Here is a 25,990-nt window from a genome sequence, read left to right as displayed (position 1 = left end):
TTAGCTCATGTTAGAATCTGTTTAGTTTAGTCACTTTGCAACAGGTTTTAATAGCCTTGGTTATCTCATGTTGTCAGGATGTTATGATAACTAACCTTTTCCAGATCTTGTATATTGAAATCTCCACATGTTTGTTATGGATTTGATGGTTAAGGTTTAAATCTCAAGGAAAAAATAATTGAAGTTAGAGGCTGAGAAAAAATTTATTTATGATCTTAAAAGCCTGTATCAATGATCAATAGTTACTTAGAAGGCTGGTAGAACTGCAAGACTTTCTAGATAGTGCAAAAAAACAAAGCATAAAAGAAAACAAAGGATGTGTGAGTTGTTAAAATAATCAGCTAAAGCACCAAACAAAATAACTTCAATTGTGCCTCTTAGCAAATAAAATATAATTCTGAATTACTTGCTCAAATCATTAGGTATATGAAACCCCACAATTTCACTTTTTTAGAGTCCAATGTGATATTCAAACTGGCTAAAATTGCTGATATAAATATATGTCTGTCTTGTTCTTTACAATCCAACCAGGAAATCTTGTTAAATGTTAATGGATATGCAAATGAATGAAACAGTAACTGAAAATTTTTATGACAGGTCTGCATATTTGTAACTTTTCTTCATATTTATCCAAAGCAGCAAAAATAAGAATAATTACTGAATAATGACTTTATATATTATTATTAGAGGTAGAAGACAGAACTATTCAGAGCATCACATTAGATTGTGATTTTATATATTATTTATATATTTATATAGTCTTTATATATTATTCTTCATTTTTAAGTATATTAGTTATTTCATAAACTATCAGTACTGTCTCATCTGCATTGTTATAGCATCTAGCACTTATCATATGTCCACAGCCACACGCAAGGATTCTTTATTTTGTGCTGATATATTATTCTGGGTGAATACAGGACCGTTATCTTGCAGTCAATCAAGAAGCTATAAATGTAGTTGGAGAGATTAAGTGAACACACAAAACAATTTTTGGAAGTTTTTAATATTTTCCTCCGTGGAAAAGTTTTTCATGATTCAATCTCATTTTATTGCTGTTTCTAGGATTTAATGTATGGAGATCTACCCATGCCATATATAAATAAATATGAACAACTTTATTAAATCATAATTTAAACAAATATTTATTAATTCTCCACTGGAGAATCAACAGTGGATAGGATTGCCAAAATAGCTTCCTGTCCTTCTGGACAGTTTTTTCTCTTGGTTTTCAGTGATATGAGCTTGTTTCTTGACATCCTAGTAATTTTGGAATGATGGACAGATGTTATGTATAAAAGTGTGTAGAGGATAAAATAAAATTTTATTTTTCCACAAAAGGTTTACTTTTTCCTTTGTTAGGTGGAAAGAGTAGAAGCTGATCACCACAATCCAGTCATAAAATGGACTGGGTAAAGGCTGGTTTACACTTTCATCAAGGATTCATCCGTCTCTGGTTTTCTATAGCCCTCCAGAGGGCTGTATTCTCTTGGACCACATTCTCTGGCTGGTTCTGAACTCTATAAATAGAGTCCTCAGCATAAGGAAGTTGCCAAAGCTCCCTAATGCTTTTTAGAGATTTTACTTAGTCTTTTAGTTTCCTTCCTACTTCCTTTTGAACTGCCTACAAGTTCAGAAAGGTTTGTCAAGTGTCTTGAAAGGCAACCAGCTGTGTGTCATGCTCTCTTTTGGGCTTCTCCTTCCTCACTAGGATCTTGGCTTCTTAAGTTTCCAACGTTGTCTCTTCAGCTCACTGAGACTGCCCATTGCAAAGGGCAAAACCCAGGTTCTCATCCTCTTTCCTTACATGCAGAGTCAGCAAGCATGCCCAGAGAAAATACAGCTAATGTCTCCACAGTTCTAATTTTCCACAATTCTCTCTAATCTGGTATCTTGATTTTTCTAGTTTTCATTGCCTCATCAATTTTAATTTTTTGATTATTTAAACAGTGTGAACACTTTTGATTAACATATATTCAGATTGTATACACATGTACAGTAGCACCACTTCATTAAAACTCCTTTTGTCAGTAACCTCCATGATACCAAATTTGTGACATTTTTTTGCATTTTAAAAAAACTTTTAAGTTCAGGAGTACATGTGCAGTTTTTCTATGTAGATAAACTCATGTCATGGGGGTTTGTTGTACAGATTGTTTCATCACTCAGGTATTAAGCGTAGTACCCATTAGTTATTTTTCCCAGTCCTCTCCCTCCTCCCACCTTTTTCCCTCTGAAAAGCCCCAGAGTGTGGTGGAGTTTTTTTTTTCTTTCTTTCTTTCTTTCAGTTCTTGGCTGGATGGTTGATCTGTTGCGAGTGTATCCAGCCACCTGTCTCTATTTTTAGATACTAAAATAAAAGAATGATACCTTCTCTTATACACATCTATGCAATTACAGGGAATATACCCTAAAATTTCCACAGTACCCCCAAGATATTCTAGAACTAATTGGAAAAGTGGACAGGTGGGGCATTGAACAAGTTCTTCAAATTAGGTATCATTGAAAGAACTGGGCAATTACCAGAGCTAATCCTTTATAGTAACGTTGAGTTCACTGACCAAGAGCTGTTCAGTGATTGTGGTACTGAAGGGTGCTATGCTACACCAAGTTGTCCAAGTGAATAACTTGGGGGCTTTCAAGTGGATGCTACTTTGATTGGTGAATTCAACATGAATTGAAACTCAAGATTTGAATGTTGCTCTGGAGAGCTAAAGGTTCTGCATACTATTCTTGACTGCTTATTATGATTTATCTTAAAGGGAAGTAAGTCTTAATTTTTATCATCTACTAAGCTACTTGTGGACAGAGTAGAAATTCGTTGTGTTTTATATCTTCACTAACACTTATAAGAAGAAGGTGTTGCTTAGTGGTTAAATTTCTGGGTTTGTGAGTCAGTCAAATTTAGATTTAAATCCTGTCCATTTACCAGATGCTTGACCTTAAGCAAGTTGCAAAATCTCTGTAAATCTCAATTTCGTATTGTGAATTGGTAATAATAATACATTTCATTGTACCAGTGTGAGAGTTGATGTATACACTGTATTTAAAGTGGTAATAACTATCTTTGGCACCTTATAAGCATGCAATTTATGGTAGCTATAAATTTTGGGCTACTATGAAAATCCATGGAATTGGCGATCCAGAATTTTGGGTTTAGTCCTTAAAATAGACTCTCCAAGGTAGGTGAATGAAGTTTGTTGAAAAAGAGTTATGTTAAGAATTTTTAAGTTTGCTTTTGTTGTTAAATAAAACTAGTTAAATATCTATTCATTTCATGGATAACAGAACCATCTGAAATAACTCCAGAAAAGAAAAAACTGGAGATAGTTTACCTCTCAGTGACTTCAAAAACATATCTCTTCATAATTTCAGTAGATAAATAATGAACAATCATTATCTATTGGATGTATTTTAAAAATAAGAAGAATTAAGTTTTACCAATACTCTAAATTATACAGATATTATTTTGTATAAGAAAAGGAGCAAAATTTAAGATAAAAATAGTTAAGTGAAAAAAAACTTAAGAGTAAAATAAAAACTAAAAGGGGGAGAGAGAAATTTGTCACCTAGCTACCATTCGTTAGTTATATTACATGAATAGGGCAAGTTATGTGATCTGAGTCCCAGTTTTTTCAGAGAAACTGCAAAATCAGAAAAATAATAATTAGTGTTTTCTTGAATATTAAATGAAAAAGTAGTAATGAAAATGCCTGATGAAGAGTAAGCATAGTCTTAATACTAATATTTAATGATCAGTGGAAATAGGAATTAGCTATACAAAAAACAAATAGTATAATTATATTTTCTTATTATTTATATTTCAGTAATAATTTAAATCACACATATTTGGATCAAATTTCATACTGCTTTATTATGCATGAGAATTTTTCTTAAATCTTGATATTATTATAAACATTATTCAGGTATGATGTTATATCTAAAGCCTAATCCCAGCATTTTTCCAATTGTTCTGATTTGATGGAACTGAAGGAAAGTTAGCTCTTCTCTCCTCTTTCAAGTTGCTCCAATTTAGGAAGTGTTTCTGCTCCACTCATACTTGAGTGAGCATGCACAAATACCTTTGCTGAGTATTTCTGTTTGAGTTTTCAAAAGCTGTCATTAGTCTTACAGCTCAAATATGAAATGCACATGGTAATTGGTAGAGCCACATTCAGTCTTCAAGTGTAGCTGAAAGTGACCCAGACACCCCGAGAGCCCTTCTTAGACTTCTAGATTTGTAAGCCTATGTGATGGGACAAGAGCAAGACAGCTTGTCGAGAGTGGGGAAAGTCCCTTTGCCTGTTGCTGAACCAGAAAGCCTTAACTGTATGACTCTCTGAGTCCGGACAATGTCTTGTGTGTTTGTTTCCACAGAGCATATATCATTACAGACTATATGGGCATCCGAAATGAAAGTTTCATGAAATTAGCTGCAGTAGGGACCTGGATGGGGGACTTTGTCACAGCTTGGATGGTAAGAAAATTTTAACTTCACCCATTTCAAACATCAAATGGAAGACATGTTGACAATGTTGGACAGACACTGCTTTTGATGGTGTAGAGTAAAATAATTACCTCTCTTTGAGTGAAACAAATTTATGAGTAAAGATAATTCCAGAGATTATATCCAATATCTGTGGACCTCAGAGAAAAATCAATGCAATTAGAATATAAGTAATGGCACTCCACCAGAATCTGTCTGTCTGTCTGTCTGTCTGTCTGTCTATCTATCTCTCTCTCTCTCTCTCTCTCTAAACACACATGTATGTTTGAGCATATAAACATATACAGTCATAACATTAATAGAAATTCTCCCTGTGAAATTATAAATAATTTTGTTTGTCTAAATAATTTTGGCTTTTTTAAAAGGCATGTACAATTTTCAGGTAAGGAATGTAGTCTGTGGCCTGTCTCAGAAGAGCATATGAAATATTTTTTTAACAATTTAAGAAATAGTTTTCTACATTTATTTTCCTCATTGAAGCTACTAATATAATGGTAACTGAGTTCTGAGTTCTCTTTTAATCTCTTTTGTATTTTCTTACTCCTCATTACTAAAAACCTGGAACAAACAGACAAACATGTCTTCTGCTGAGCTCATCTGTCAAGAAAGTATCTTCTGTTTTTAATTATTGGGTTAAAATTTAAAGATAGCATGTTGTTAGAAGGCTCTGGGTTCTATAAATTTATGAGAGACTCACAAAATGCAAAGAGTGTAACTCCCATAAAAATGGAGCACTTCATTAACATCATTCATAAATGCAGTTGATTCTAATTACCTTTGTCAGTCTATTCACTTGAAAATGAGGAGATATACCAGACGGCAGATAATGCTTGACCGAAACAAGACTTGCTGTGGACATGTCCCTGCAGATATGTCCCAGATATTGTAGGTAGGAACAAAAGAGTTTCTGCCATTTCTATTGATTGCTTCTTACCTGGAACAGGTGCTTTCTGGGATCAGGAAGCAGTTGTAGCTTAACTGCTCCTACTGAGAACATCCAGGAAGAGTATCAAGTAACCACGAAAGGGCTTGTACGGCCTGTTTTTGAGCCTCCACCTACCTCTGTTGATTTTTAGAATGTTAACAGATTACTAGATGGATCCTATTCCATTAACTTTAAAATGTGAACTTGAAAAATGATTTGTCATCTCTAGAAATAGCAATTAGAGTAAGCTAGACATTGAGACCAGGCTGCCTCATGTGAAGAATGTCTTTTTTCCTGGCCGGGCGCGGTGGCTCACACCTGTAATCCCAGCACTTTGGGAGGCCAAGGCAGGCGGATCACGAGGTCAGGAGATCGAGACCATCCTGGCTAACACGGTGAAACCCCGTCTCTACTAAAAATACAAAAAATTAGCCGGGCGTGGTGGCGGGTGCCTGTAGTCCCAGCTACTCGGGAGACTGAGGCAGGAGAATGGTGTGAACTCGGGAGGCGGAGCTTGCAGTGAGCGGAGATCGCACCACCGCACTCCAGCCTGGGGGACAGAGTGAGACTCCGTCTCAAATAAAAATTTCTTTTTTTCCATTGGAAGAAGCTTTTTAAGAGCAGATACATAAACTTTGAAAAACGTGATTTCCTTGAAATTTGAGGGGATGTTTAAAAAATTTTTTCGACATTAATTGTGCATTGTGATTTCGACACCACTTTATGGCGAATCTGCTTAATAAGATGGAAAAGGTAACTAGATTAAGAGTCCAGGAATTTGAATTATCTGACCTGACCACCTATGGTTCGACCTTCCACAAGTAATAAACAGTTCTCTAAGGCTCAGTCTGCAGATTTATCAAATAGGGTTAACAGTTCCTTCCTGTGTTACATATTTTCTGTAAAGCTTAAATGTGTGGCCCTGTGATATGACTTAAAATGCTAAAGTATGAGGTAGACAGAAGCACTTCATTGTGCACATTGCGGGGCCCTTCATCTCTTTAGCTTGGCTCAGTCCTTTGAGGTGATGGCAAGGGCAAGTCATTGATCCAAGATTCAGGATACCTAGACTTCCTGAGCCCCATAAGTGGGAGCAGCCCACTTTATACCAGGCCTGGGGTCCAGAGTGTCTAGAGTTTCTTTCAATCGCCAATGCTTCAGTAGACTAAGATGATATGGTACATTGCTTCCTGACTGTTGTCTCAGAGTGAACCTGACAAAAGTTAGAGGAAAAACAATGAACCAGCAGGACCTAGAAGCTCACTCTGGAGTTTGCAGGCTCATGCCAGCCATTTATTACATAAATCATTTTCTTTTCTACTATGACAACATTGTTTGTTTATAACCCAATTCTATCCAATTCCTCCCCAGCCATTTCTTTCTATACCATAAACAGCTCTGCCTCTATTTATTGGTTCATTATTATTGTTTTTTAAATTAGCACTTTTTCTTTTTTTAACCATAAGGAGGGGTCCAATTGCTACAGCAGCCTTAGGAGGAAAATGCATGGTAGAGTTTTGACCAAAGACCTTTAACCCTTCCTGGGTGGATTTCTACTCTGCACTTGCCTGCTCCTCTCATCTGGCTAAGGGGAGTACAAATAATTCCACAGTTCAGCCTGTGATATTTGTCTCCTTCCAAGATCTGGCTGACCTTCATAGTTTCTTCTAATTTTACTATTTTAGTGCCTTATATTTCTAGTGGCTAAACTGATAACTTCACTGTTTTCTATATAAAAGATTACTGCTACATTACAAAACTGAGACTGGATTGAGAGTCAAGCAAACGGTATTCTAGGTTGAACCCCACAATGTGATCTTAAGTCATCTAACCACGTGGGGCCTTTCTGTAAACTGGAAGAGAATCCAAAGTCTCTTTATGCTATGTTATATGAAACATTGACCTTTCCCCATTAGACACAGGGATAGAAATAGCAAAGAAAATACCAAGCGCTCCTGATTTTAAAATACAGTCACACAGGGAGGATTCCCAAAGCACATCATTTCTATTCCCATTTCTATTCACTGACTGGGCAGTGAGTTTCTGTATAAATATTTATATGTCTACATATGAGTATATTGATAACATTTAAAAAATAATATTTTCCCTCATGAGAGAAGTTTAAGGTAGCCTTGACCTTTGTCTGTCTATAGAATTCTCATCATGAAATGAATATCAATGATGAGAGTGACTATCACGGAAAAGCAGCTATTTAAGTTAACAATCAAAGTGTGTCTTTTATATATTTCTGAAATGGAGGATTTTTCTTTTATGGAAAGAATTCAAAGCTTTTTCATAGTTTTAAAAGGCATATCAGTATTGATGTGATCCAAAGATAAGGATGGTGTCAACCAATATGAGAAGTGTCTTTGGCCCTCACATTACAGAGCTTCAAGCTCTGTTGGGTCCAATTTCCTAGGCAGTTCTGACTTTTCCTGGCTCTGTGGTACTCCCCATGCAGAGGACAAGAGATGTATGTTAAGATTAAGGGTGCTAATTCTTTTGTCAAATAGGTTTTTAAAATAAGTTAATATGTAAGAAATACGTAAAGTGCTGAGCGATGTAATCTGCATTGAGCTGGGTCTTTGCTATGGGCAGGAGCAGAGAAAAGCTCTGTCATGAAGATGTAAATAAAACAACAGGGGGTGTCTCATGAGACACCGTTTCCAGGTATCCACCTATGTGCCCATGCACTGTGCCATTAAGTCAGAAGCTGGAGGAGAGTCGGCCAGTTCCATATCACATTGCCCCAGTTTTGCCTTTGCTGCTTCAGCTTCTGATGAAGTCTAAGGTGGCAGGGGATTCCGAGGACATCATGATGGCACTTGCTTCTGCCCTTAATACCAGAGAGAAGAAGCACTTTATGCTGACCTATACCTAATAATCCCCTGTTCTAGCCCCTGGTACATCCTGTCCTAGTTGCTTCCATCTTACAGCAGTAAATGGTATGACTCACAATAGAATCAGGGAATCAGACTCTAGGTTTGAGGTTCTTATTGGGGTGAGGTGTACAGATAAGACAAAACTGAGCCATGACCTAAGAAGACAATTCTGGGCCTGGCGCAGTGGCTCACACCTGTAATCCCAGCACTTTGGAAGGCTGAGACAGGTGGATCACTTGAGGTCAGGAGTTCACCAGCCTGGCCAACATGATGAAACCCTGTTTCTACTAAAGATACAAAAATTGGTCAGGTGTGGTGGCACATGCCTGCAATCCCAGCTACTTAGGAGGCTGAGGCAGCAGAAAGGCTTGAATGTGGGAGGCGGAGGTTGCAGTGAGCGGAGACTGTGCAACTGCACTCCAGCCTGGGCAAGACAGCAAGACTCTTTCTCAAGAAAAAAAAAAAAAAAAAGAGAGACAATTCTGTTAGCCAACACTGAACATTGAAGTCATCATAAAGCATCCTTCATCCTGAAAACCATATACTGTGTATATCAACTCCTAATAGTCACAAGGCTTTGCTTGGCTCTAACATATTAGCGCTAGGATTATCTATTGGAATTTATATATCTGTGCCACTACTAGCAAAGGCTTTACCATGAATGTCGTAGACACATAAAACAGGAAAAAATAAATTTAGTTGTTTGCCAGTTGGCTTTCCTTTTATTTATTTATTAATTTTCTTATTTAATCAGCAGCGCTTTTATTTCTTAGTGGCCATAAAACAATGGTGTATCTTATAACTTTTGACATCTTAAATTTGACACAAATATGGTATGTGAATTTGAAACAATACATTTCTCTCTAGTTACTGTTTTGATGGCATTCTACAATTTTTATGTGGTGTTTTCTTTTTTTTAAAATTATGCTTTATGTTCTAGGGTACATGTGCACAATGTGCAGGTTTGTTACATATGTATACATGTGCCATGTTGGTGTGCTGCACCCATTAACACGTCATTTACGTTAGGTATATCTCCTAATGCTATCCCTCCCCACTCCCCACACCCCACAACAGGCCCTGGTGTGTGATGTTCCCCTTCCTGTGTCCAAGCGCTCTCATTGTTCAGTTCCCACCTATGAGTGAGAACATGCGGTGTTTGGTTTTCTTTTCTTGTGATAGTTTGCTGAGAATGATGGTTTCCAGCTTCATCCATGTCCCTACAAAGGACATGAACTCATCCTTTTTTATCACTGCATAGTATTCCATGGTGTATATGTGCCACATATTCTTAATCCAGTCTGTCATTGATGGACATTTGGGTTGGTTCCAAGTCTTTGCTATTGTGAATAGTGGCGCAATAAACATATGTGTGCATGTGTCTTTATAGCAGCATGATTTATAATCCTTTGGGTATATACCCAGTAATGGGATGGCTGGGTCAAAAGGTGTTTCTAGTTCTACATCCTTGGGGAATTGCTACACTGTCTTCCACAATGATTGAACTAGATTACAGTCCCACCAACAGTATAAAAGTGTTCCTATTTCTCCACATCTTCTCCAGCATCTGTTGTTTCCTGACTTTAATGATCACCATCCTAACTGGTGTGAGATGGTATCTCATTGTGGTTTTGATTTGCATTTCTCTGATGGCCAGTGATGATGAGCATTTTTTCATGTGTCTGTTGGCTGCATAAATGTCTTCTTTTGAGAAGTGTCTGTTCATATCCTTTGCCCACTTTTGGATGGGGTTGTTTGTTTTTTTCTTGTAAATTTGTTTGAGTTCTTTGTAGGTTCTGGATATTAGCCCTTTGTCAGATGAGTAGATTGCAGAAATTTTCTCCCATTCTGTAGGTTGCCTGTTCACTCTGATGGTAGTTTCTTTTGCTGTGCAGAAGCTCTTTAGTTTAATTAGATTCCGTTTGTCAATTTTGGCTTTTGTTGCCATTGCTTTTGGTGCTTTAGACATGACATCCTTGCCCATGCCTATGTCCTGAATGATATTGCCTTCTTCTTCTAGAGTTTTTATGGTATTAAGTCTAACATTTAAGTCTCTAATCCATCTTGAATTAATTTTTGCATAAGATGTAAGGAAGGGATCCAGTTTCAGCTTTCTACTATGGCTAGCCAGTTTTTCCAGCACCATTTATTAAATAGGGAATCCTTTCCCCATTTCTTGTTTTTGTCGAGTTTGTTCAAAGATCAGATGGTTGTAGATGTGTGATATTATTTCTGAGGGCTCCGTTCTGTTCCATTGCACAAGCTTCAGTAACTAGCTTTACTTTTATTTAAGGCATTTATAGTGACCATCTATTTATAAAATTATTTGTGGTTTTAACAGACTTTTTTTCCTCTTGAAACTTGGAATTTCATTAGAGCCAGACAAGCTTTACCATTAAAAATGCTTTTGGATTAATAAAACATAGCCTTTGTAGTTGGAATATAGTAAGAAATAAGTTGTAACTGTTGCTTAATTATTTCTCTCTATTGAGGATCTAGCAAGGATATGATTTTAGGAAAATAGGTGTTTTTTTAGAAATATATTTTACCCTTCTATTTTAACTGTGCCTATATTATGTATAAGTACTACAATATCTGTTTAAATATTTGAGTGACAAATTTTGCTTTCTTATTTTTCATACATTTTGTATTTTTTCAGAGATTTTATAATTAATATTTATGCTGCTATTATATTTGCTTCAAAAGACTGTTTATAATAGTTAACACCGAACACAGAACCAGGCATAAAATAGGTGCTCAAGAAGTATTTATTTAAAGAATAAATAGATAGATCATAACAGCACATAAGCACAGTTTCATTTCTTTTTTTCTAGTTCAGTTTTGTGACTTATTATTGTAAAATGAGCATTCTAGAATCCTAGCAAGGTGGAAGGTGGTCAGCTATATTGTTCAGGGTATAATATATATTAACCCTGCTTTGCTCCTCTCCCTACCCTGCCTCAACCAGGCTATGCACTTTTTCATACTAAATTTGTTTCCAGAACCACAAGGACACATGCTTGTGAACACTCTTGAATGGAAGTGATGAATTGTCAGTGTTATTCTCCCAAAATGGTGATGTCATTCTTGAGTATAAGTGGCAAAGAGTATAAAGAAAAGATTGAGCTCTGCAGATCCTGCCAGTGCATTCTTTGAATGGTCATTACTGCTCTCAGTGGCACTGTGTTGCTCCCAGGTCTGGGATAGAAAGAAGCTATGTTGAGATATGTCTCTTGAGTCATGTGAACAAGGAGAGATTACTACATAAGACAGAAAATTGGTTAAATTTCAGTAGACCGAGAGAGTTAAAGAGTGTTATATACTTGAGAGCAATACCATTACATCAAGGGTTAATATTTATTTACAAATCTAGAACAGAATAGAGGGAGGAAATATTTCTGCAGTGTTTGAGCGTAAAGTATTCCTTCTAGTTTAAATATAGATAATATGAAATAAAATTTATAATTATATAAACATACAACCTAAAATGTGGCAAATTTTAATTGTCATTTTATGCTTATTGCACACTTATTTAGGAAAGGAGTTTAACTGTTTGTGTTATTTTCATTTTATCAAGTTAAAAATAGTTTAGTTCAAAATTTTCTGGTTTATACATGTCACTATTTTGTGGACTATTTCACAAACAGTGTGTGAATGAACAATAACCTGGAATATAACCAACATCCAGCTTGTTATTCTGTCTGGAATTGAGTTTGACAATTCGTATTATAATCAGTGCCAATTTTCTAATTATTTCTCTTCTACTGATGTTTCAAAATGACGGAATAAAAAGCATAATTGAATTTGATTTAGCACTTGAAATAAAGTAGCAATAACAGCTTTATTGAACTTCATAATAGAAAAAAAATTTAAACGAAACTTGGAATAGAAGGCCAGAGTGAGCAAACTTATTAAACACATGTATATGAGAAATGGAAGGGTGCAAACCAGATATTTAGCCATGGGAGCTGGACCTAAGAGCCGAACATTCCTCTGGGTCTTTCTCTTTTGCTGTCTTTCTCCGCCTGTTCATTGGAATCGTTTTGACCTCAACCTACCCCTGATTAGCTAACCTCATGTTTGATACATTTGATGTGAAAGAAATGGTATGTTCCATTTCATTACTTATACAGTGAAAATGCAAACTGGATCAAGTGTTTAATTAATACACTATCTTTCTATAAAGATTTCATGTTATGTGAGGTTCTCTGAGAAAAAAAAGCATGCATCAGGGATTTAGGGGCACAAGATTTAAAGAGGATGTACTCTTGGGGAATCTGTAAGAGATAAGAGAAACAGGAGAGAGAAAGAGAAGGAGGCAAGCAAAGTTACAGTTATATAGTGTCACATAAAGTCTGCCCTCAGCCAGATCTCTTGGGCCTGTGCTCTTGGGGAATGGAGTGCTCCAGTAGGTCAAGAGGATGTGAGTGGGGCACCAACATGGACCATCACACAGACAAAACCCAAGGACAGCAGATTTAATGGCATCCATACTTGCCAAAAAAAAAAAAAAAATCAGTTTGTTTGGTCATTTGATTGAAGCAAAGAGCATAAAAGGGAAATTATTTTTTACATTTCCTTTTTGCTCATTAGGAAGTTTAGAGGGAAGTAAATGTGGTCATTTTGCTTTTGCATGTATAAATATTTTAATGTCTCTATAAATATTTTAGCTCTGTGTTTCATGTTCCTTCAAAATAATAAGTTCCCACTAAAAAATTAATAAAACAGGAGAGTCTAACTTCCTGTGTTCAGATAGCATCATAAGTGATGATCAAGAGTCTTTTAATTTTCAGGACTTTTGGAATTAAAAAAATAAAAATACAAATAGAATAAAAAACGATTTCTGGGTAAAAAAGATTGTACTATAATGTATAGATATTTAAGAATAGAGGCACAAATTGTGGCTTTCACTGTAAGTCTCCTAATGTCAATGCCTATCAAAATATCAAATAATTCCATAGTATATGATAGGTATATTGTATGCAATTTGTATTTATTAAAAATTTATGGAATATAAATGTTATATTCATATTCACTAAGAATATGAAAGACACCTAGGAAAATTCACCTAGGTATTGAATTGAACTACATTAAGATATGAAAAAACTGAGGACATCTCTTACAGAAAGACATTCCCACCAGAGACAGGGGATGCTCATTTTTCATCTTTTTCATCTCCAACTTAGTTTCAGCTTCTTCCAATTCCATTATACTTTATTTCTGTTACTTAGTTTATACTTCCTCTAGGTGGGTGCCTCCTTTGTCCACATAATCTTTATGATTTTTCTAACATAAAGTTCCACATCTTTTAAAGCACTATTTATCCACCACTTACCTGAAGAAGTTTGAATAAAGCCCAGGAAGCATTAATACTTGATTTTTTTCCTCTTTGAAAGTCAATGATATAATGAAATGAGTGCTGGCTGTTAATATAGGCTCATATTAGAGCTTGAAAAAAGAAGCTGTGTGCTTTTTTGTAGTACGTTTAGAAGGAGTTGGATGGCTCCCTTAACATTTCTTTCACCTTTATTTAGTGCCTCCTGTGGGCCAAGAACTATTCTAAATACACATATTTAGAATAATGTTTATATATAAATATAATATTATATTTATATAAATATATATTATATATACTTTAGAATAGTGCATACACACACACACACATACATATTTTAGAATCATGCTGGGCTTGCAGGAGGTGCTAACTAAAGGTAAAAGAAATGATCAGGGTAAAGGCAAAAGAAATGATCAGAGGTGTCATTCAACTAATTCCAGAAGTACTACAAAAGAAGCACATAGCTTCATATTTCAAGTTCTAATCTCAGCTAATATTAATGTGTACTCATTTTATTGTATCATTAACTTTATATCAGATACTGATTTTCCATCCATAAAAACCTTGAAACAGGTAGAGACACTGAAGCTTAGAGAGGTTAAGTGTTGCCCTTGCCCAAGGTCACACAGATAGCAGCAGCATGAATGGCAGAACTTGGAATATAACCCAGGCAGTCTGGTTCCAAAGTTTTTATTGCTTTCACATACTATAGTATTCTGACAAACTGAATAATTTTCTTGCAAATATTTTATAGTAGATCTTAATCCAATATGGCATATAGACATAGATTTTGGTTCAATTTTTTTTCTGCTTACATGTCAATTTGTTGAATTTTGTCATCAGATGGGGAAAGTGAGTATCTTTTTAGGCATGAAATGATATAACCATCATGTCTCAGCCAAACTGTTGCTTTAAAACTTTAGAAAATTCTTAAATTCCTATATTTCTATTCTCTTTTGATAAAGATGGTGGAAAACATCTTATTTCTGGAATGAGAAGAAAGTAAATGAATAAGTTTTATCTTATTATTGTTTTAAGACAGATATTGCAATTCCTGGTTACTTAAGTGCTAAGTGTTTGTATGAAATTGCTGTTCTTTAGCTGTTTGCTCCACGGGTTTTTAGAGCAGTGAAGTTTTTTATATTCATAGAGTATGCTAGGTTTTTAGTTAAATGTGTTTTAACCATATTTAGTTAAACATCAGAAAGAGATTTATAGCAGTGAAGTACCTTGTATTTATACTTTATTGTTGTTCCTTCATAAAAGCTCCATTATGTTTTAAGAGATTAAAGTATTTGAGTGAACACAGGGAATATAATATTTGATAAGAAATGGTTAAGTAAGAGTTTTCCTAAAACTATGTTTGGGATATATTCTTCTCTTATATATCTGAAAGCTGATTAGGAAATAAATAACTTCTTTTTTCCCTGGCTGACAAAATATATTAAGCTTTATCTTAGACCTGGACCTGCCTCCACAATCCTTCACTAGTCTACCAAATTGCTCAGTGAAACATCTTAAGTAGCTTTTGGAACATGATATTGCATAAGGAGTCAATTAAGCATGCAACAGCAGTAGAAATTACCAGTTAGGTGTAAGATCAAATAAATATCTCTGCCATTTCCAAAGATATCAGTTAAAACAGAAGATAAAGTCCACATCAACAGTTTCTTAAATGCTATAGAGAAGGACTCACAAAAAAGAAAATAGGACACTACATAGGCCACATTAAGAATTCCAAATTGTTCTTGACTACTGACCAGAGGATATATGAGAAGTAATGCCTATGAGTCAAGTGAGTGAGCTGAAACAGAAAACCTAGAGAGAAGCCATCTGTTTTCATTGAAAGAATAGCACCTCTTGTAAAGGTTTTAAAATACATCATAAAAATACTATGAACCTGTAGCTATTGAAGAAAAATGAAACCTAATAATTTACAAAACCCAAGTGCTTTTTTTCTTATGTCGTAATAATCCTAATTTCTTTGGCATTTTCTTCTTCTTTTTTTTTAATTTATTTATTATTATTATACTTTAACTTGTAGGGAACATGTGCATAACGTGCAGGTTTGTTACATATGTATACTTGTGCCATGTTGGTGTGCTGCACCCATCAACTCGTCATTTACATCAGGTATAACTCCCAATGCAATCCCTCCCCCCTCCCCCCTCCCCATGATAGGCCCCTGTGTGTGATGTTCCTCTTCCTGAGTCCAAATGATCTCATTGTTCAGTTCCCACCTATGAGTGAGAACATGCGGTGTTTGGTTTTCTGTTCTTGTGATAGTTTGCTAAGAATGATGGTTTCCAGCTACATCCATGTCCCTACAAAGGACACAAACTCATCCTTTTTGATGGCTGCATAGTATTCCATGGTGTATATGTGCCACATTTTCTTAATCCAATCTGTCACTGATGGACATTTGGGTTGATTCCAAGTCTTTGCTATTGTGAATAGTGCCGCAATAAACATACGTGTGCATGTGTCTTTATAGCAGCATAATTTATAATCCTTTGGGTATATACCCAGTAATGGGATGGCTGGGTCGTATGGTACATCTAGTTCTAGATCCTTGAGGAATCGCCATACTGTTTTCCATAATGGTTGAACTAGTTTACAATCCCAACAACAGTGTAAAAGTGTTCCTATTTCTCCACATCCTCTCCAGCACCTGTTGTTTCCTGACTTTTTAATGATCGCCATTCTAACTGGTGTGAGATGGTATCTCATTGTGGTTTTGATTTGCATTTCTCTGATGGCCAGTGATGATGAGCATTTTTTCATGTGTCTGTTGGCTGTATGAATGTCTTCTTTTGAGAAATGTCTGTTCATATCCTTTGCCCACTTTTTGATGGGGTTGTTTGTTTTTTTCTTGTAAATTTGTTTGAGTTCTTTGTAGGTTCTGGATATTAGCCCTTTGTCAGATGAGTAGATTGCAAAAATTTTCTCCCATTCTGTAGGTTGCCTGTTCACTCTGATGGTAGTTTCTTTTGCTGTGCAGAAGCTCTTTAGTTTAATGAGATCCCATTTGTCAATTTTGGCTTTTGCTGCCGTTGCTTTTGGTGTTTTAGACATGAAGTCTTTGCCCATGACTATGTCCTGAATGGTACTACCTAGGTTTTCCTCTAGGATTTTTATGGTATTAGGTCTAACATTTAAGTCTCTAATCCATCTTGAATTAATTTTCATATAAGGAGTAAGGAAAGGATCCAGTTTCAGCTTTCTACTTATGGCTAGCCAATTTTCCCAGCACCATTTATTAAATAGGGAATCCTTTCCCCATTTCTTGTTTCTCTCAGGTTTGTCAAAGATCAGATGGCTGTAGATGTGTGGTCTTATTTCTGAGGACTCTGTTCTGTTCCATTGGTCTATATCTCTGTTTTGGTACCAGTAGCATGCTGTTTTGGTTACTGTAGCCTTGTAGTAGAGTTTGAAGTCAGGTAGCGTGATGCCTCCAGCTTTGTTCTTTTGACTTAGGATTGTCTTGGAGATGCGGGCTCTTTTTTGGTTCCATATGAACTTTAAAGCAGTTTTTTCCAATTCTGTGAAGAAACTCATTGGTAGCTTGATGGGGATGGCATTGAATCTATAAATTACCTTGGGCAGTATGGCCATTTTCACGATATTGATTCTTCCTGTCCATGAGCATGGTATGTTCTTCCATTTGTTTGTGTCCTCTTTTATTTCACTGAGCAGTGGTTTGTAGTTCTCCTTGAAGAGGTCCTTTACATCCCTTGTAAGTTGGATTCCTAGGTATTTTATTCTCTTTGAAGCAATTGTGAATGGAAGTTCATTCCTGATTTGGCTCTCTGTTTGTCTGTTACTGGTGTATACGAATGCTTGTGATTTTTGCACATTAATTTTGTATCCTGAGACTTTGCTGAAGTTGCTTATCAGCTGAAGGAGATTTTGGGCTGAGACAATGGGGTTTTCTAAATATACAATCATGTCATCTGCAAACAGGGACAGTTTGACTTCTTCTTTTCCTAACTGAATACCCTTGATTTCTTTCTCTTGCCTAATTGCCCTAGCCAGAACTTCCAACACTATGTTGAATAGGAGTGGTGAGAGAGGGCATCCCTGTCTTGTGCCAGTTTTCAAAGGGAGTTTTTCCAGTTTTTGCCCATTCAGTATGATATTGGCTGTGGGTTTGTCATAAATAGCTGTTATTATTTTGAGGTACGTTCCATCAATACCGAATTTATTGAGCGTTTTTAGCATGAAGGGCTGTTGCATTTTGTCAAAAGCCTTTTCTGCATCTATTGAGATAATCATGTGGTTCTTGTCTTTGGTTCTGTTTATATGCTGGATTACGTTTATTGATTTGCGAATGTTGAACCAGCCTTGCATCCCAGGGATGAAGCCCACTTGATCATGATGGATAAGCTTTTTGATGTGTTGCTGAATCTGGTTTGCCAGTATTTTATTGAGGATTTTTGCATCGATGTTCATGAGGGATATTGGTCTAAAATTCTCTTTTTTTGTTGTGTCTCTGCCAGGCTTTGGTATCAGGATGATGTTGGCCTCATAAAATGAGTTAGGGAGGATTCCCTCTTTTTCTATTGATTGGAATAGTTTCAGAAGGAATGGTACCAACTCCTCCTTGTACCTCTGGTAGAATTCAGCTGTGAATCCATCTGGTCCTGGACTTTTTTTCGTTGGTAGGCTATTAATTATTGCCTCAATTTCAGAGCCTACTATTGGTCTATTCAGGGATTCAACTTCTTCCTGGTTTAGTCTTGGAAGAGTGTAAGTGTCCAGGAAATTATCCATTTCTTCTAGATTTTCCAGTTTATTTGCATAGAGGTGTTCATAGTATTCTCTGATGGTAGTTTGTATTTCTGTGGGGTCGGTGGTGATATCCCCTTTATCATTTTTAATTGTGTCGATTTGATTCCTCTCTCTTTTCTTCTTTATTAGTCTTGCTAGTGGTCTGTCAATTTTGTTGATCTTTTCAAAAAACCAACTCCTGGATTCATTGATTTTTTTGGAGAGTTTTTTGTGTCTCTATCTCCTTCAGTTCTGCTCTGATCTTAGTTATTTCTTGCCTTCTGCTAGCTTTCGAATGTGTTTGCTCTTGCTTCTCTAGTTCTTTTAATTGCGATGTTAAGAGTGTCAATTTTTGATCTTTCCTGCTTTCTCTTGTGGGCATTTAGTGCTATAAATTTCCCTCTCCACACTGCTTTAAATGTGTCCCAGAGATTCTGCTATGTTGTATCTTTGTTCTCATTGGTTTCAAAGAACATCTTTATTTCTGCCTTCATTTCGTTATGTACCCAGTAGTGATTCAGGAGCAGGTTGTTCAGTTTCCATGTAGTTGAGCGGTTTTGATTGAGTTTCTTAGTCCTGAGTTCTAGTTTGATTGCACTGTGGTCTGAGAGACAGTTTGTTATAATTTCTGTTCTTGTACATTTGCTGAGGAGTGCTTTACTTCCAATTACGTGGTCGATTTTGGAGTAAGTACGATGTGGTGCTGAGAGGAATGTATATTCTGTTGATTTGGGGTGGAGAGTTCTATAGATGTCTATTAGGTCTGCTTGCTGCAGAGCTGAGTTGAATTCCTGGATATCCTTGTTACCTTTCTGTCTCGTTGATCTGTCTAATGTTGACAGTGGAGTGTTGAAGTCTCCCATTATTATTGTATGGGAGTCTAAGTCTCTTTGTAAGTCTCTAAGGACTTGCTTTATGAATCTGGGTGCTCCTGTATTGGGTGCATGTATATTTAGGATAGTTAGCTCTTCCTGTTGAATTGATCCCTTGACCATTATGTAATGGCCTTCTTTGTCTCTTTTGATCTTTGATGGTTTAAAGTCTGTTTTATCAGAGACTAGTATTGCAACCCCCGCTTTTTTTTTGTTCTCCATTTGCTTGGTAAATCTTCCTCCATCCCTTTATTTTGAGCCTATGTATGTCTTTGCGTGTGAGATGGGTCTCCTGAATACAGCAGACTGATGGGTCTTGACTCTTTATCCAGTTTGCCAGTCTGTGTCTTTTAATTGGAGCATTTAGTCCATTTACATTTAAGGTTAAGATTGTTATGTGTGAACTTGATCCTGCCATTATGATATTAAGTGGTTATTTTGCTCGTTAGTTGATGCAGTTTCTTCCTAGCCTCGATGGTGTTTACATTTTGGCATGTTTTTGCAATGGCTGGTACCAGTTGTTCCTTTCCATGTTTAGTGCTTCCTTCAGGGTCTCTTGTAAGGCAGGCCTAGTGGTGACAAAATCTCTAAGCATTTGCTTATCTGTAAAGGATTTTATTTCTCCTTCACTTATGAAACTTAGTTTGGCTGGATATGAAATTCTGGGTTTAAAATTCTTTTCTTTAAGAATGTTGAATATTGGCCCCCACTCTCTTCTGGCTTGGAGAGTTTCTGCCGAGAGATCTGCTGTTAGCCTGATGGGCTTCCCTTTGTGGGTAACCCGACCTTTCTCTCTGGCTGCCCTTAAGATTTTTTCCTTCATTTCCACTTTGGTGAATCTGGCAATTATGTGTCTTGGAGTTGCTCTTCTCGAGGAGTATCTTTGTGGTGTTCTCTGTATTTCCTGGATTTGAATGTTGGCCTGCCCTACTAGGTTGGGGAAGTTCTCCTGGATGATATCCTGAAGAGTGTTTTCCAACTTGGTTCCATTTTCCCCCTCACTTTCAGGCACCCCAATCAGACGTAGATTTGGTCTTTTTACATAATCCCATACTTCTTGCAGGCTTTGTTCATTTCTTTTTCTTCTTTGTTCTTTTGGTTTCTCTTCTCGCTTCATTTCATTCATTTGATCCTCAATCGCAGATACTCTTTCTTCCAGTTGATCGAGTCGGTTACTGAAGCTTGTGCATTTGTCACGTATTTCTCGTGTCATGGTTTTCATCTCTTTCATTTCGTTTATGACCTTCTCTGCTTTAATTACTCTAGCCATCAATTCTTCCACTTTTTTTTTCAAGATTTTTAGTTTCTTTGCGCTGGGTACGTAATTCCTCTTTTAGCTCTGAGAAATTTGATGGACTGAAGCCTTCTTCTCTCATCTTGTCAAAGTCATTCTCTGTCCAGCTTTGATCCGTTGCTGGCGATGAGCTGCGCTCCTTTGCCGGGGGAGATGCGCTCTTATTTTTTCAATTTCCAGCTTTTCTGCCCTGCTTTTTCCCCATCTTTGTGGTTTTATCTGCCTCTGGTCTTGATGATGGTGATGTACTGATGGGGTTTTGGTGTAGGTGTCCTTCCTGTTTGATAGTTTTCCTTCTAACAGTCAGGACCCTCAGCTGTAGGTCTGTTGGAGATTGCTTGAGGTCCACTCCAGACCCTGTTTGCCTGGGTATCAGCAGCAGAGGCTGCAGAAGATAGAATATTTCTGAACAGCGAGTGTACCTGTCTGATTCTTGCTTTGGAAGCTTCCTCTCAGGGGTGTACTCCACCCTGTGAGGTGTGGGGTGTCAGACTGCCCCTAGTGGGGGATGTCTCCCAGTTAGGCTACTCAGGGGTCAGGGACCCACTTGAGCAGGGAGTCTGTCCCTTCTCAGATCTCAACCTCCGTGTTGGGAGATCCGCTGCTCTCTTCAAAGCTGTCAGACAGAGTCGTTTGCGTCTGCAGAGGTTTAGGCTGTGTTTGTTATTGCCCTGTCCCCAGAGGTCTTCTTTGGCATTTTCAATGTGAACGAACAATCAATTTGAAGGAAGATTTTTGGCAAATCTAAATTGCAGATTTTAAAAAATATGAAGGCATTTTATTTTACTTAAATAAAAAATTAGCGAAGTGAGCCAGTTTCCCCCCAAACAATATGCTATATATCTAACCCCTTGTTTTGATTATATGTTTTTTTAAAAAAAATTAGCAGAATAATTTTTCCTGGTACTTTTGCATACTTTACTTTCTTAGCCTTACAAGTCTCTATCGTTATGCCATTGCTATCTTTCTACAATTGGTGACCCCTTCAGTTGACTATCTCTGTAGACCATAATATCTTTGAGAAAAGGTTTTCTCTGGTGTCAAGGGATTTGTGAAGTGCAGAGCTTATTCAACTAAATGAGGAATAATCCAAATTTATTCTTGCTACTATTTTTGTCCAAATATTTCCTAAGATAATCATCTTTTTGTCTCCATTCAGTCACCTTTTTGCAACAAACATTTTGAGATAACAAAACTCATGAAATAAGGTGTTTGTATACATAGTTTTATAATATTTTATCAAATTCTGATGTTGCAAAATTACAGGCCTTTAGTATTCCAAAACTCCACTGAGGGTCTCTCTTATTTCCTCATGAATCTATTCACTTAATAAATATATATGAAACACATGTAAAGTCATAACAAATTAGTAAGGAGTAAACATTAGACTGTATTAAATATGACAAAAATTGACTCAAAATACCATTGCATTTGAAGTTAACTTGCTCTTATTAATCTCTCAATAGTCTTGTTCCAGCCAGTCCCTCCATAGACTTGCTGGTTTGGCAAATGGTCATGCTGTGTAGAATTTGTCCTGCAATGCCTTTTGGTCTGTTGAGATCTTACCAACCATGTTTCAGTAGCTTAAGTCATTAGTTTGTGTTGAGGTTTTAATGAGTGACAGTGGCTTTCTCTGTTAAACTTGCATAAATAATAAATACCAGCATTGCAAATTCAAATACCATCAAGGCCAGGCTGATCTAGTAAAAGTGTGAAACATCTGGTATGAGAGAAGAGAGCCTGTGAGGAGTTGAGGGGAGCTGCGTTGAACCAGAGATCTTGTTTCTTGTAAAGAAGCATTAAAATTCGGTTTTAAACAAAAATATCACTAATGCAAAGTAGGATATAATTTCAGCAGAAATTCTGCCCCTTGGTCATCTGACAAGGAGTCCTGTTTTGTGCTTTTAAAACAGGGTACATTAATCTGGAAACTGACTATGACATGAATATTGCAAGAACAGCACAGCACAGGGCATGAGTTTGGGGCAGGTGCCATTGTGTTATGTCTCTATCACACCCTGAAACTTACCCATCCTGTAAAAGGTTGGTTCTCCCTGTTCTGTCCACTAAAATTTAGGGGAGACAAGGACTCTCTGCATGTTAATCATAGCTGGTAAGAACAACCGGAATCCTTGTACTGCTTAGCACTAATTCCACCCAAACATTTAAGGCTCAAGTAGGCAAAAAGCATTTTCATAATAACACTTACTGAAGTGTTAATTAAATTCTTGTTATAGTGGTCAGGTTAGCCCATACGAGCATGGATGCAGAGAGACCTCAAGCTCATGCTGTATTTATTGACTCACTTACTAGCATTAGTTTGTCATCAGGAAATTGTGTGCAGATGGGTACTTAATGAATATGCATTGTGGAAATCTTAAATGAATACAAATATCATTAAGTTGTCAGCATGTATAAATCTCTTAAGCAGTTTATATATAGATTTAGGGAACAGAGCTTATTGTTTAGTTGGGTGCTGTAATCAGTTTTTACCTGAATTTCATAAGGCTATGATTGCCAAACTTGTCTGCATACTGGAATCACCTGGGAAGTTTCAGAGACTACTGATGCCTGTGTCTCACTCGAGGATAATGGTTTAACTTGTCTGCATGTGGCCTGGGTTGTTGGAATGTTCAAGAGATTCCTAGAGATTCTAAAATGCAGAAAAATGTGGGGACTGTTTCTCTAAGGTGATTCCAGGAAGTTTGGCATGGGAACATTTTGACATATTCTATGTCAAAATCAGATATTAATAGGGTCATACTCATCAGATATTAAGGTTGAAGAGAAACCAAGAGGAAGAATCTTTTGGTGCTGGAAGACTATACAACAAGCAGGCACGAGGGTAAGATGGATATGAAGAGGGTTGGCTTTCTTTTTGGGTTGCAGCACCCCAAGGGCCCATGCATTGGCACAAGGCAATATAAGTGCTCAATAAATGTTACCTAGCCTCCAGAGTGAAGTCTAGAACTTACTGTGGGATACTTAGAGAGCAACTTTGACTCTGGGTTCTTTTTGAGCTCACAGTGAATTCCCCTTTTCCCAAGGCTAGATTCTACCATCCTTGATGGAAAAGCTGACAGATGTTACTATGCCCAGGCTTTGGCTCAGATCATATTTAAGTTTTCCCCTCTCTAGTTATCAGGACAAGCACTGCCAGCCCCCGCTTTCAGTTTGTAATATGAAGAACAATCCTTTTATAATTTTGCCTATTGCAAGAAAGTATCATCTACATAAACGTTCTTCTGATTTAACTGCCCACCAGCAAATGACCTGCTCCCCCAATTCTTCATGTGCTTTAATTTGATTCTTTAGTTCTTATTAAACATTAGTAGGTATTGTTGTCATTTGCTCAGTGGGTGGCTTACTTTTAGTAATTATTACTGAGAAGATATGACTGTGAACTGCTGTAAGATAAAAGATAAAGCATGTGAAATTATGACTGCTAATATTGTTAGTGTTACTTAATTTAAAAAATTACAGTGTTTCATACATTAGAACATCTTAAAATATCATGCTCAATTTGGATTTTCTGAATGAAGACTTTTTACTAATTTTAACATCTTTTATTGTTGCTTTAGTGTCATTTCCAAAGCTTAGCCAAACAGGAACTGATACTAAGACTGTATAATCACTATTTTACATAGCAACCTTTTTTAAAAAAATAATGAGGTCAGTTGTAAATAGGTCACTCTGAATTATAAATATACCTGATGTTAGTGTTATGTCATTTTACAATTTTCTCTGTTTATAGAAATTAAAATGAATTATATGAATTACGTGATGAAAACACACCATAAAAAGTTTATGTTCTCTAAGGAATGCTTATATGTTAGGTATACTTTTCGAAAGATGGTAAGACAGTCTTGAGCAGGCAAATCATAGTCCCATTTATTAAAATAAGTGACTAAAAAGAAGTATTGAGAAATGCAAAAGTTTAAAATATAATCTTGACTCAAAGTAGATAATTTGAGCTTTGCCGTAAAACTTTGTCTCATAATTTTCCATCCTGATGAGTTCTGAGTTCTAAAGTCTATGAGTATTTAAGGCAAAAATTAGATACTCATCCAAATAGTTTTCTTGCGTATCTTTTTAGTCCTGCTTGTTTTAGTAGAGTCAAAGAAGCAGATTTTATTAAAGTATGAATGCTATATTCTCTAAAATGGATTATATGCAGAAAAACATGAAGGAAAGGGAGTTTGGGCCAGATATGTAATTCAGGAAGCAAATTTGGGAAGCAGCTGAGTAAAGGTGGTATTTTCCTAGTCAGTGACAATTATCAGGACCTCTCCTCTGCGTTATGTTTCCACAACATTTCATTGACTTGTCTATAAAAGTAAAGCTTGGAGTCAATTCAGGTGTGACAACAAAAGAATTCAATAGTAAGCTCAGGGGAATCATAAAGGTAAGTGCAGATTTTAATTCAAAAGTTTTGACAAAACAACTGCTCAAGAACAACAACTTTTGATGTGAAGTGGATCCTGACACAAGCTCAGATCCCTGATATTTCAGTCCTGTTCATTTGTCAACATAAAGGCAAGATAGTGTCTTATGGGATTAAGCAAACTCCATGTCTAAAGATATAGTTTGACATTTCTTGAAAGCACTTGACAAGACTCCACACAAAATTATATTAGTATTCTTTTCAGCTGAGAGACAATTTTTAAGGGAGTCTGAGTTCTATTATTCAAATTCAAATTTAATCTTTGGTTGCCATGGCATCTTAAAAAATTTAATCATATATTGTTGAGGTTTAAATGTTGGGTCTAGGGTGTTTTAGTACAGTTGGAAAATAACAAACTCTAGAAATATTATTGCAAAAATTAAATTGCGTTTTGGGAACTTTTTAAAAAAATAGCAGCCCTGAAAATGTCAATTACAAAGATTTTACACAATAGGAAAGTGATTATTGACCATGTTGTCAGTAGCCATCAGTGTCTGCCCTGGTCTTTGGCATCTTTGCTGTGGTACAGCTGGCTGGCAGATTGTAGCTAATGTGCAAGTAGAGAATAAAGGTGAGGAGGAGCAAGGGTTGCAGAATACAAGATGCCAGCAACCTCAGAGACTGGGGTGATGCATGTTTGATGTCTGGTGCTGGGAGGAAGAAATCTGCAGAGAATTTCTGTGGTACCAGGCTGATAGGAGATGGGGGTGGCAAATGGAAAATATTTTATGGGTAGGTAATTGTATTGGTTCTGGGATAATATTTCAGCAGCAGAAATGATGAATAGCAATCCTTAATCACCAAGTGTTGCAACCGTGGGAAGTGGAAGGCTGAGTTTGAAAGTGTTCTTCAGATGGAATGGCTGTTACTGCCTTAAAATCTCTGTCTTCTTAGTATTTCCTTTCCTTTGAAAAAACATTATTTGCCAGCTCTCATTCTATTTACCTACAGGCAAAACAGA

At 36.5% G+C, this 25,990-nt stretch overlaps 1 protein-coding gene across 6 annotated transcripts in view; it reads left to right on the top strand.

Annotated features, from left to right (window-relative positions):
* LOC105470104 (transmembrane protein 117) overlaps positions 1-25,990 on the top strand; it is a 579,101-nt gene that overhangs the window by 293,271 nt on the left and 259,840 nt on the right. For 4 of the 6 annotated variants that reach the window (XM_011721851.3, XM_011721856.3, XM_011721857.3 and 1 more), the window contains one exon: positions 4,378-4,477. The exons of the other annotated variants lie outside the window; for them this stretch is intronic. In XM_011721851.3, coding sequence (XP_011720153.1) covers positions 4,378-4,477 — 100 coding nt within the window. The remainder of the gene's footprint in view (positions 1-4,377; positions 4,478-25,990) is intronic. 6 annotated transcript variants of the gene reach the window in all.

The sequence above is a fragment of the Macaca nemestrina genome, chromosome 10 (assembly GCF_043159975.1).
Source record: "Macaca nemestrina isolate mMacNem1 chromosome 10, mMacNem.hap1, whole genome shotgun sequence".
In the NCBI taxonomy this organism is placed as follows: Eukaryota; Metazoa; Chordata; class Mammalia; order Primates; family Cercopithecidae; genus Macaca; species Macaca nemestrina.
The sequence above is the reverse complement of the archived record's forward strand: the minus strand, read 5'-3'. Positions and strand labels throughout refer to the sequence as shown.